The following is a 12522-nucleotide window of genomic DNA, read 5'->3' as shown; positions in this document are numbered from 1 at the left end:
GGGTTATTTGTTTTAAATCTTGATGATTCACCTATCTGTAATATTAATGCTAAAAGGCCTCGGCTTTCTGATTTGAATCCTACCTACATGTGGCATTGTCGTCTCGGTCATTTAAGCGAGAAACGCATGAAGAAGCTCCATTCGGATGGAATTCTAACTTCGTTTGATTTTGAGTCATACGAGACATGCGAAACTTGTTTGCTAGGTAAGATGACCAAGACGCCATTCACAGGTTTTCCAGAGAGAGCATCGGACTTACTGGAACTCATACATACTGATGTATGTGGACCAATGAGCTCGATTGCTAGAGATGGATTCCAATACTTCATAACTTTCACTGATGACTTGAGTAGATATAGCTATGTTTACTTGATGAAGCATAAGTCTGAAACTTTTGAAAAGTTCAAAGAATTTCAGAGTGAAGTTGAAAATCAGTGTGGCAAGAAAATTAAAGCTTTACGATCTGATCATGGAGGTGAATATCTAAGCCACGAGTTTAGCAATCATCTAAAGAGTTGCGGAATTATTCCACAGCTTACGCCGCCTGGAACACCTCAGAGAAATGGTGTGTCTGAGCGACGTAATCGAACTCTGTTGGACATGGTTCGATCAATGATGAGCCAGTCGGACCTACCGTTATTGTTTTGGGGTTACGCTCTAGAAACAGCAGCTATCACATTAAATAGGGTGTCATCAAAATCCTTAGATAAGACACCATATGAGATATGGACTGGCAAGACTCCCAGTTTGTCTTTTATAAAGATTTGGGGTTGTGAAGCATATGTCAAACGACTCCAGTCTGACAAGATTGCACCCAAATCGGATAAGTGTATATTCATGGGATACCCAAAGGAGACCTTAGGGTATTACTTCTACAATCAATCTGAGGATCCGTTTTCCTAGAGAAAGAGTTTCTCAAAGGAGAGAAAAGTGGAAGAACGGTGCAACTCGAAGAAGTTCGAGATGAGCCAATAGGACAAGACTCTACAAGTGACGCTAATGTAGCAGAACAAGTTGAGATGCCTATAGCAACAAAAGCACCTCCGCAACCACGAAGGTCAGCAAGGCTCCGCGCAGCGCGAGAATTATTATTGTTAGACAATGATGAGCCTGCAACATATGCAGAGGTGATGGCAGACCCTGACTCTGAGAAATGGCAAGATGCCATGAAATCCGAAATAGAATCCATGAAGGAAAATCAAGTTTGGAACTTGATAGACCCGCCTAATGGTGTGAGAACCATCGAGTGCAAATGGATCTATAACAAGAAGAAAGATATAGATGAAAATGTTCACATCTATAAAGCTTGACTTGTCGCAAAAGGTTTTCGACAAGTTCAAGGAGTTGACTACGACGAGACTTTCTCGCCCGTGGCGATGCTTAAATCTGTTCGGATTATTCTAGCTATTGCTGTATATTTCGATTATGAAATATGGCAGATGGATGTCAAAACAGCTTTCCTTAATGGAAATCTGACCGAGGACGTGTATATGATGCAGCCCGAGGGTTTTGTCGATCCGACCAATGCTGTAAAGATATGCAAGCTTTAAAAAACCATTTATGGATTAAAGCAAGCATCTCGGAGTTGGAATATTCGTTTTGATGAAGTAGTCAAAGGGTTTGGCTTCATTAAAATGAAGAAGAAGCTTGTGTTTATAAGAATGAAAGTGGGAGCTATGTTGCATTTCTAATCTTGTATGTAGATGACATACTGCTGATTGGAAATAATATTCCTATGCTTGAGTCCGTAAAGACTTCATTGAAAAATAGTTTTTCGATGAAGGATTTAGGAGAAGCAGCATACATACTGGGCATCAAGATCTATAGAGATAGATCAAGGAGGCTTATAGGATTAAGTCAGGATACTTATATTGACAAAGTGCTGAAATGGTTCAACATGGAAGAGGCGAAGAAAGGGTTCTTGCCTATGTCACATGGCATACATCTTAGCAAGAGTCAGTGTCCAACGACAACTGATGAGTGGGATCGCATGAGCAAAGTTCCATATGCTTCGGCAATTGGATCTATTATGTATGCAATGATAAGTACTCGTCCAGATATTTTTTATGCTCTAAGCATTACAAGCAGATACCAGTCTGATCCGGGTGAGAGTCACTAGACAGCTGTGAAGAACATTCTTAAGTAGTTAAGAAGAACTAAGAATGTGTTTTTGGTCTATGGAGGTGAGGAAGAGCTCGTTGTAACGGGTTATACCGACGAGCTTCGAAACTGACAAAGATGATTCAAAGTCCCAATCAGGTTATGTGTTCACAAAAAATGGTGGTGCTGTTAGCTGGAAGAGTTCCAAGCAGGAGACGGTGGAAGCTGCGAAGGAAGGTGTTTGGATAAGGAAGTTCCATATTGAGCTTGGTGTGTTCCCTAATGCCTCTAGCCCGCTGGATCTCTACTGTGACAACAGTGGAGCCATTGCGCAAGCCAAGGAGCCAAGGAATCACCAGAAGAGTAAACATGTTATGCGGTGATTTCATCTCATTCGAGAGTTCATCGATCGGGGTGAGATCAAGATATGCAAAATACACACGGACCTGAACATTTCAGATCCGTTGACAAAACCCCTTCCACAGCCCAAGCATGAGAGTCACACAAGAGCAATGGGTATTAGATACATTCTGGATTGACTTTAGTGCAAGTGGGAGACTGTTGGAAATATGACCTAGAGGCAATCATATTTTCTTGTATTCATGATTAATAAAGTGTTCCTTGAATATCCATGGATGACAACTTGTATTGATTAATGTTTATGTGAAGTATTTGTGAAACTCTTTATTTGTATGGATATTCTAAAGTGTTCCTAGTCAGAGTTTATGTGAGGACACACATGAATATTAGACTAGCACATGTATTGGTTGATTGACTATGTTTCACAAGTCATGGACATAGGGATGTCAAACTAATAATGTGGCCTCATGTGAGACATGAGATTGAACTGACCCAACACGAGATGATGACTTCTCATTACACAATATGTACGCTGTGTCCTAAGACCTGAGATCGTCGTATGTACTCAAGATGTGAACCGACTTACTTAGGAGCCATCAAACACTGCACCGTAACTGGGTAGTTATAAAGGCGGCTTTCGGGTATGTCAAGAAGCATGCTGTGAGACATGGTCGGTCAAGACGGGATTTGCCCCTCTCTACAAGAGAGAGATATCTCTAGGCCCCTCGAGTGATTCAGATCAGGAAATACATGGCCATGCTAGGGTTAAGAGTTAACCAAGAATTCCGAATCACTGTATCGAGAAAGAGTGGTAGGCTTCAAGCTAGACCAAATATCGTGAGGCAAAGGAAACAACATGTATATGATATTGTGGCGGCTCGTCTGATATGATCTTTACGTACGCATAGGAATTGACATGTCTTGCTAGAGGCCACTGTCTACTATTGGGCCGAGTAAGAGTACTCGGGCCATGTCTATTCGCATTATTGGGCCGAGTAAGAGTTCTCGGGCCATGTCTATTCGCATGTGAGCCCATAGGGTCACACACTTAAGGGAAAGAAGCCTGATAAGGATAAGATCCGAATTAGACTGGGTTTAGGTGCACTAATGGGCCATTTAGGCCCAAAAGGGGGTACCCAAGGTGGGGCCAAGGCAGCCCACCTAAGGGGCTATATAAACAGAGGAGGGGCGCCTAAAAACCCTAACCCCGGCTGCCGCTACAGTACCTTGAACAGTACTTCGGCGCTACGGTACCGTGCTACAGTAGCCGCGGGTGAATAGTGCCCCCCTCCTGTGCGCCAAGCCCGAGGTCGCCTTCGCGGACCTAGCAGTCCGGATCGTGACGCTTCTTCCCGTACGTGTGGATACCTTGGAGGTGCCGCATCTGCTGCACAAGAACGAGCCGCACGTGAGGAGGTTTACGCAACTGCACTGCCGGCTTCCATCTGCACTACACCGACGCACTACAGAAGTTCCGCAACTGCGCGTCTAGTGGTAATCCCATGATCTATAACTACAGTAATCCTGGTTTATGTGGTAGAAATTTTTTGTTTTTGCTACCCCATATTCCTACATGTCTGTCGTGCCCTCCGTTGTGTACAGCGTCCGAAAAAAATCTGTCGCCATGGCTCCCATCTCCTCCTCATTCACCGTAACCGTGCCATCAGGCTTTTTAAGTTTGGAGCTGCGATTCCTTCTGCGACATTGGCTTGCTCGCAGGTGAAAGAAACGAGTGTTCCTATCTCCTTCCGTTAGCCACATAATTCTGGAACGTTGCTTCCACATGATCTCCTCTTGATGGTTCAGTTCCATAATTCTCTCTACCACCTTGATCTCCGCATGAGAAGGGCCCCCTATGCGATCAGCATCCGATCTGAGGCGTTTCAGCTCGTCATTCAGCATCTTTAGCTCCTTTCGGACATGGCCGAAAGTATGTACTCCCCACTCACTCAGGCAGCCAGCAACATTTGCCAATTTGTTGTGCAACTCCTGGGGTGTATGCGTTGTCCCTGCTCCCTGCTAGGTCTGTGCTAACATGTTAACAAAATCATCATGGGACTCCCATATCATCTCGTACCTGAACAGCTTCTTTTTATTTCTTCTCTTCCCCCGGCCCGCAGGAACCCAGCGAAGCAGAATTGGATCATGATCCGATGCCGCTGCAGTGAGATGAGTGAGTTGTGCCAACGGAAACCGCGAACACCAGTCGGAGGTGGCCAGCGCACGATCAAGTCGCACACGGCAAAATGAGCCACCTGAAACTTTCTTTTCAAAAGTCCAGTCTCTACCCTCATAACCGAGGTCATACAGTCCACAGACATCAACCATCTCCCAAAATCCTGCAATCTGTGCAAGGCTTCGCTCCTGCACCCCTTTATGCTCTTCCCTAATCAGAACTTCATTGAAGTCCCCCATACACACCCAAGGTAGATGCAATGAGGCCTTGATGAACTTTAGCATGTCCCAGGTCTTGTGTCGCTCAGCCACCTGAGCCTCACCATAAACACACGTTAACCTCCACAGTTCCCTCCCATACTCGGTAACAATCACATCAATATGGTACTGCGAGTATGGTAAAAGTTCCACTCTAGTATTGTTATTTCAAAAGATACCTAGGCCGCCATTGCGACTTGAACTACTAACAGCAAAGGAATTATCATAGTCTAGAGTACTTTTCAACGACTCGACACGAGCTTTATGAACCTGAATTTCTAGCACACAAAGCACAGTCGGGGCAACCTGCTTCGCCAAATCGCTAAGCTCCTTCACTGTCGCAGCGTTGCCCAAGCCGCGACAGTTCCAACTTAAGCAACTCATTGCACTGAGCGGCGCTCCGAGCTGGAGTCCGCCAAAGCCTGAGTTTTCTCCTCTTCGATACCCCTCTTCTATTTCTTCTTGATGTCCCTCAGCGAGACATACATTGGTTGTGGTGGAGGGACCTTTTCCTTCCCCTCCAGAATCAGCTGCCCCTCACGCTCAGTGAGTTGCAGCTTCCTCAGAAGATCATCAAGGTCTCCCTCAGCCGCTGCTGACTTCTTGCTCGCCGCCGCTGCCGCTGCCGCTATCTTCCTAACCTTAGATCAGAAAAGTCACGAGCCAGGCTGCACTCCGCCAAGGCCGGGTAACCGGGCAAAGCCGATCCCTTGGTCAGCCCGAGCGGAGCCACAGACCAGGCAGAGCGCGACGAGACCTTCAGGCCAGTTCCAAAACCTCCGGGTCTGAGTCGGTCTTTTGATTATGCTGTTCCGCAATGGCCCGTTCATTATTTTCAGGGCCGAGCTGATTCAACCGGGTTCCGGCCCACGCGGCCCACGTGACGTTCCCCCTCGCCTCGGCCGGATCGAATCCTGCCGCTCCTTCCTAATCTGACGGCTGCCGTGCCCTTCGGGATGGACGGTAAATGAAATACCGTTCACCCACCCGGTCGGGAAGGAAACGAGGCACCGTCCACAGCCGTCCGCTCACCAGGATTCCTCCAACTGTGAGGCTCAAGCGGCTCCGGCTGGCATCGCCGCGCGACGCGCCGTCCGCAGCATGCATGCCGATTGCCGACGATGGCCTCGCCGGCACCTCTGCATGCACACGGACACCGCCGATGGAGATGGTGGCGCGAGCTGCGGAGCCGGGTCCGTCCGCGGGGTAGGCGCGCCGCGCGCGGCGCGGCCATGCCCCTTGGCTTGCTGGTTGCAGCCCTTCCGCGCACGCCGGTGCAGCGGCGCCGCGCGTCCGCCGCGTCGCCGTGCCCGCGGCACCCGGCTGGGCGTCCGCGCGCTCTGAGCCAACCACTGCCGGTAGCCGTGGCGGTGCCTTCCTGCGGCAACTGAACAGCCTCGCCTCCCTCGCGCAACTGAACAGCCTCGCCTCCCTCGCTAGCGCTGTCTCCCACGGAACGGATGGAAACCGTGGAGCGTGGCGGTGTGGCCGCCGTCATCCCTGTGGCACGGCGTGGCAACGACATCACGTCCTCTCATCACTGGCTCCGTCTCGTTCCACAGGACACCGCCGCGAACTCAAGCTCAGACTATTGGGCTACTACACTGTTAAGAGGATGTTTTTTTTTTGAGAATATTAAGAGAGAGAGAGGATGTTAAGAGAATGTTAAGAGGATGTATTGAATCTATAGACTACGTACATTTTATCTTTATCTTTCTCGTTCTGTCTCTTATCTTTTGGGAGCGATATGAGGCCATGCATGAAGCAGGTAGTTGTTCCATCGCTCGCATTCAGGATCCAGACATGTGGAGGAGGAAGAACATTCAGTCAACTTTAAAATCCCTCATCAAGTGGGAGATGAGCACGACACAGCAGGCAGCATATGCCTGACCATCGCAGCTCTCCTGTCCATACTCCTATCAGCAGAAGACCATCAGCGATCAGAACAGAATCAAAACGCAGCAAAAAAAAATGAAGCCAAAAGACAAGGAGCAGTTGCCGTCAAGTACGCACGGCACCACAAGGATTCAGCGGTGTTTCAACTTTCAAGTGGAACAGGAGCACAGTGCCGTCAAGATGAAGCAGCACGACTTGCCGCTTTATACTGAACCTGTCTTCTTCCTCTGATTACCTGCACATGTGTACGGACTGCAACAAGCTCGTCTGAATTCAGCAATCCGCACTTGCGGAGCTGGGCTCTCTTCACGCACACAGGGTCCCCGTATCTGGACAGACAGAACGTCCGAGAAATTACTCTGCCTCATTAGTAAGGTTGCATTTGTCTTGGCTCTTTGAATTTGCGTTCAAGTAACATTTTTCCCTTTTGAAGCAGACTCTTCATCTTCAACCACAGAACTCTGAAAAAGTCCTTAAAACAGCAATGCCGGTAAAGAATTTGGGACACATGCATGATGTCCCGTACCACCGAACTGATGCAAAGCTCCATAAGATGTTCCAAACCATCTCTGCCTTGTCACTGAAGCGATGATAGCCTACTAATACAAGATCGAGCATGTGCAGAGCACGTCATGACATCACAAGGCTGAGATGTAGGATCACAGCTCAGGCCGGAATATACACAGATGCTGGAAAGAAAATGAAGGCATAAAAAGATATCCAACACGTTTTTTTTTGTACAAAAGATCCAATTCAAGGTTTCCATTCCACCAGGATCAATCAAATAAACAACTCGAGACAAAAAAGCTGATCGAATTCAGTAGGCACGAATAACAGTTAGTATTGACAGGTATTGTTATGACACACGGAAGATTGAAAAAAGGGAAATGGGAAATATCCTACAGCATATAGAGGTGACAATCTATAACTTAATGTGGACTTATCTCCATTCTCTTCAATCTTCTGGACCAACCAAAAATGAAGGAACACAAAATTACTTATTTTGCGCATCCTATTCAAAACAAAAAAGGGACTCGGAACCACAAGTTTCCCAAACAATTACCAGAAGCCTGGACTCCCAATTTACCATCTCTGCCTCATCACTGGCCTAGAAGAAAAATGATTAAGAGCTGAATGAGAACCAATGGTAGCATGCATAATTTAAATGCCTGAGAACAGAGACGAGTAAATTGCATCTAAATAGCACGGCCATAATATGTGGAGACCTACAGTATACAGTAAAGAGAGGTAGTCATACAGGAACTAGTACACTCAAACTGGACTCCAGGCCGCAGAATCAGAAGGATTATTATGCCTATCATGGTTAACAGACTAATTGCATACCTAGCACACTTTAAAGTTCACCTTTGTACATTAATCATGTAACAGAATCAGAAGGATAACCTATCATGGTTAAAAGAATGGGAAGTAAAATAAGACGACAGGAGTTTTTCAAAAAAAAATAGACGACAGGCACGCAAAACTATAACATGCTGAACCACCAAAGCACAAGTATTCAAACTTACCCATGCTACTTTCTTTAAAAAAACAAATCTGAACAAAAATATCATGGTTCATGAAAGCACGCAAAATCAAGTTTAGGAAGCACAATGCACAGACCTATCTGAACTTCAGCTTCCACCAAAAGAGCCCCTTTCTCTGCTTCCTTGAAATCTCCATCTTTCTTCCAGGCTTGAGTGTGGTTCCATACCACCACGAGCGGTCTGTCCACAACTGTAGCTTCTGGCTCCTCTGCTAAACTGGTTGGTGGAAGTGTTGTAACCCTAGCTGCACCAGAACATGGTCTTTGCCCAAATCGAATCTTGTCATCCAACTCCCTTGTAAGCTGCTCAAGTTTACTTTCCAACTGAGATATCTTCTCAGACAATTTTTTTGCATCTACCGAGGCTTGGTCAGAACCATCACTTATCTTTTCCTCAATTCCTCTGAGATCCACCATCATAAGGTTGATTTCTTCTTTCAAGTTTCTTTCTTCATCTGACTCTGGCCTGAAAAGTAAGATGCACAAATATTCAAATAAGAGGAATACAGCCCAACAAAACTAAATGGAAATATTTTCAGAGAAAAGAATCAGCACAAGTATGCGTTCCATGTGATGAAGAACCAATGTAGTTAATTCTTCACATGAATTCAGGGTGGATTGAAGCTGCAACTGAACTGGATGATTAAAATTTTTATTTTCCAGAAGAAAGTTGGAATTTTACTAGTCATGTTGAGAAACAGTTAACCATACAGGAAAGGTGGAATAAAAGAGAACATGTTTACCCTTGCATCATTTAATTACCCCAAAGCTAGGTGTGTTGATGTGGTTCTATTCTCAGCAGTTTAGACATCAAAACTTCACAACCAAAGAGAAGAAAAACCCATAGGAAACCAAAAGTATGTTATCAGAGTTCAAGAAGACACAGCTCACCATCATTTGGTATCTCAATAATACATTATACAATACAATATCAAAGCAGAAAATGCAGAAGTTTGTGTTCTTTTCAAAACACAATAACAGGGACGAAAATGGATTCTTATAGAAATTACAGAATAAAGGTCTGCTCAAAAGTAACAAAATATCAGCAGCCAACACAAACACTTTAGTGTTCGCTTAGATGCCTCAAATCTCGAGTATCCACATGGAATGGGCAGGGGTTTGGCCGTTTGGGCAATATAAACAGGGCATAATGGAACAAAAGCTCCAACTCATAAAAGCAAAAGGTCAATATTTGGTCAATCTAAACAGGGCCTGATGGAGAAAGAAAAGCCCAGACTTATAACTGCAGAAGTTCAATTGCGCAAACAGGCAACGCGTGAAATTACAACCGCAGAAGTAGAGCTGTACAGCCACATACATCATGGATGTAGAGGCAACATAGAGCTTATGTTTATTCCATCGTCTAAAAAGCAAAAAAAAAAAGATTTGTTCCTATTTAATGTCAACAAAATTATACAAAGGCATGAAGACAAGTGTAGGCTGCGTAGGCACGTCAAGTGTGGGGCAGAAGTTTCGAGGAGATTGTGTCTGTATGTCATAAGCACCAGAGTTCTATAACAAATGGAGGACTTAGTTGTGCTTGGAACATACTAAGTAACGGTCAGTTTTAGCAAAGCGGACTTGTCAAATACCATAGGTGAAAGATGCATCATGGGCAAGTGCTTCCAATACAACAAAGGTAAATGCCAGTTTTAGCAAAGTGTCCTTCCCAAATGGCCTTGCCAAATACCACAGGAAATAACATATGCTGTACGCAAGTGACTCATTACAAAATTGAGGTTTCAAGTGAGGTTGCAGCTTTATAACTTATGTTAGTACTCAGCAATGCATTGATTCAAGCATTAGAAATGTAATGCATAATTGAGCGACAATTCCACAGACATCATACCTATTTACAGCACGATGCTCCAGCTCAAGGTCAATCTTCCTCCAATCCTTCCCTTTCTCCTGCAAAACAACTTCCCTTGGCTTGGCATCACCGAACGGGTTAACCTTTGGCCGTGCCCCGGGCGCTCCCTCACTCCCAACTGCTGAAACCTGCGATCCAGGGCTCCCAGGGCGGGAGGAATCAGCACCATTTTCCTTGCTGGAGTTCGAGCTGGTAGGATGGCTGGTCTTCTGCTCAATCCCACTCTCCAATTTCCTCCAATCCACTCCCTTCTCTGTCAGCACATCCTCCCGGGGCCTTGCAGCACCAAATGGGCTTGGCCGGTTGCGTGCCACCTCGGCAGGTGGCGTAGAAGTGGCTGCAGGATCACGTTTCGGAGGATCGAGAATGATACGCCGCCTCTCCCCCGCTCCCTCGCCGTTGTGTGGCGTAAGGGTGGCTCCACGGACCCAACGGTCGGAATCAGAGGAAGCTGATGAGTCGCGGAAGCCCAGCGAGTCGCGGAATCCCGACGAGCTGCGGAATCCGCCCCCGCCACCACCGGAACCGAGGCTGGGGTAGCGCGACGGGAGCGGCTTCTTGTCGCGCGACCAGTCGTCAATGTCATCCGCGCGGCCCATCGGGGACGGCCCGCCGAACCTGTCGCGGCGGCCAGAGTCGGTGGCAGACGGGGTGAACTTCTTAGTGGCCCCCCAGTCGTCGACCTCGTCGGCGCGGGAGGGTATGTCGAGATCCGAGCTCCTGCCCGACCCGCGGCGGCCCTCGTCGTCGAACCCGCGGCGCTCGCCTCCCCCGAGGCCGCCGCCGTAGGAGCGGAAGCCGCGGGAGTTTTCGAGCTCCTCGGCGGAGCGCTCCCGGGGCGCCTTGGGCAGCATCATCATCTCGTCCGGGGTGAGGCCCCTGGGCTCCGCGGGCGCGGCCGCGAGCGCGCCGTAGGTGGTGAACTCGGAGAGCGACAGGGTGGTGCGCTTGTTCTTCTTCTTGGGCTTGGCGGCGGCCGCCTCCGCGAGGCTGGGGAAGCTGGCGGCGCCGCCGGCGGGCTCGGGCGCCGGCAGGCCCGCGGCGCGCCCGTGCTCCTCCTCCTCCTCGGCGCGCTCGGCGTCCAGCGCCCACGCGCCGACGCCGCCCCAGACCTTGGCCATGGCTGCTGCTGCCGCCGTTGCGAGAGAAGATGCGAAGGCGGAGGCGGAGAGGCGGAAGACCGAGATAGGGTTTTGCGGGACGCGGGTCGCGGGTCGCCACTTTTATATGAGGGGGCCTGCGCGGGCCGGCCCACCGTGCCTGGCCAGGACCGACTTAATCGTGCACGACACGACTACGGCCATGCCTGGGCTGGGCCAAATACCCGGCTCTTCTTGACCTTTCTTTCCTGCTACGAGTAAAAAGGGCGTTAGAGGGCGATTCAGAATCCGGCGTCGATTCCGTCGCCTCCGGTGGCCGCTTCGGCCCCGGAGATGGACGGGGGACGGGGGATCGATGGCCGTTGTATGCACCCTCTCCTATTAGCTTCGTTTTGTGTAGATTAAGGTTGGATGTCCCAAGCTTCTCTAGCGTGGTGGATGTTGAGGATGGATGGAATTTGAAGGTAATCGATGGCCGCGTGGTGGATGTTGAGGACAACATCTTCTACGGAAAGTTCGTCCCTGGTGATATTTTTCTTGGAGTTTCTTCTGCATCGATGTTTGAACTTTTTGTGTTTTTCATTGTGTCGATGAATATGCTCATGCTGCCAATGGGAGAAAATTGCAGATTTGAGACTCCAAATATCGCGCTTCGCATATTTACCATCGACTTCGCAAATTTGAGACTCCAAACATGTGCTTCTTGCATCTACTAACATTGAGTGTATTTCTCCTCTTTTCTAATTTTTTTTCATGTATTCCAAAGGGTGAAATGACCCTTGTATCCTTGTTCTCCCGTTGGACGCATCGCTTACCTTTGCCAGTTCGCCGGCCGCTGCCTTCAGCATTCCTGCGCCGGTCGTTGCCCAACGCAGGCCTCCTCCCCGCCCTAACCACACTTGCCATGGCCGAGGGGTGGCGGTGCCGCTGCTGCGTCCGGCATGCCCACGCCCGGCGGGGCCCTGGCCGCGCCCAGCCTGCCCGTGCCCGGCGGCGCCATGGCTGATGGGGAGCGGCGGCGCCATGGCCGGCGCCCGGCGGCAAGGGCGGGCTGGGGACCGGCGTCGTCATGGCTGCGCCCGGCCTGCCCGCGCTCGGCGGCGCCATGGCTGTGCTCGACCGGCGGGAAGGGCGGGGCGGTGGTACAAAGGTCGAGCGAGCTGGGACGATGCGTCCAGTGAGACGAATGAGGAGATGATGGTACAAGGGTTATTTCACCC

The 12522-nt window shown here is 48.7% G+C and overlaps 1 protein-coding gene across 2 annotated transcripts; it reads right to left on the bottom strand.

Annotated features, from left to right (window-relative positions):
• Nucleotides 1–7571: 7571 nt before the first annotated feature.
• Nucleotides 7572–11393, bottom strand: LOC120641258 (eukaryotic translation initiation factor 4B1-like). 2 transcript variants are annotated; one of them, XM_039917302.1, is made up of 3 exons: nt 10182–11338; nt 8410–8798; nt 7572–7892 (listed from the first exon to the last, which is right to left on the bottom strand). In XM_039917302.1, exons 1-3 carry the CDS (start codon nt 11321–11323, stop codon nt 7873–7875), a joined length of 1551 nt encoding a protein of 516 aa, XP_039773236.1. In that variant the 5' UTR covers nt 11324–11338; the 3' UTR covers nt 7572–7872. The 2 variants fall into 2 exon arrangements, with proteins under 2 accessions (XP_039773236.1, XP_039773237.1); XM_039917303.1 differs by having other exon boundaries at nt 7583–7897; nt 10182–11393.
• Between the last annotated feature and the right edge of the window lie 1129 nt (nt 11394–12522).

The sequence above is a fragment of the Panicum virgatum genome, chromosome 7K (assembly GCF_016808335.1).
Source record: "Panicum virgatum strain AP13 chromosome 7K, P.virgatum_v5, whole genome shotgun sequence".
Classification (NCBI taxonomy): domain Eukaryota; kingdom Viridiplantae; phylum Streptophyta; class Magnoliopsida; order Poales; family Poaceae; genus Panicum; species Panicum virgatum.
The sequence above is the reverse complement of the archived record's forward strand: the minus strand, read 5'-3'. Positions and strand labels throughout refer to the sequence as shown.

Coding starts and splice junctions, on each gene's coding strand:
- LOC120641258 (XM_039917302.1), bottom strand. CDS start 11,323: ATGGCCAAGGTCTGGGGCGGCGTCGGCGCGTGGGCGCTGGACGCCGAG. Junction 8,799..10,181: donor GAGCATCGTGCTGTAAATAG/GTATGATGTCTG, acceptor CTTACTTTTCAG/GCCAGAGTCAGATGAAGAAA. Junction 7,893..8,409: donor GGAAGCTGAAGTTCAGATAG/GTCTGTGCATTG, acceptor CTTCTAGGCCAG/TGATGAGGCAGAGATGGTAA.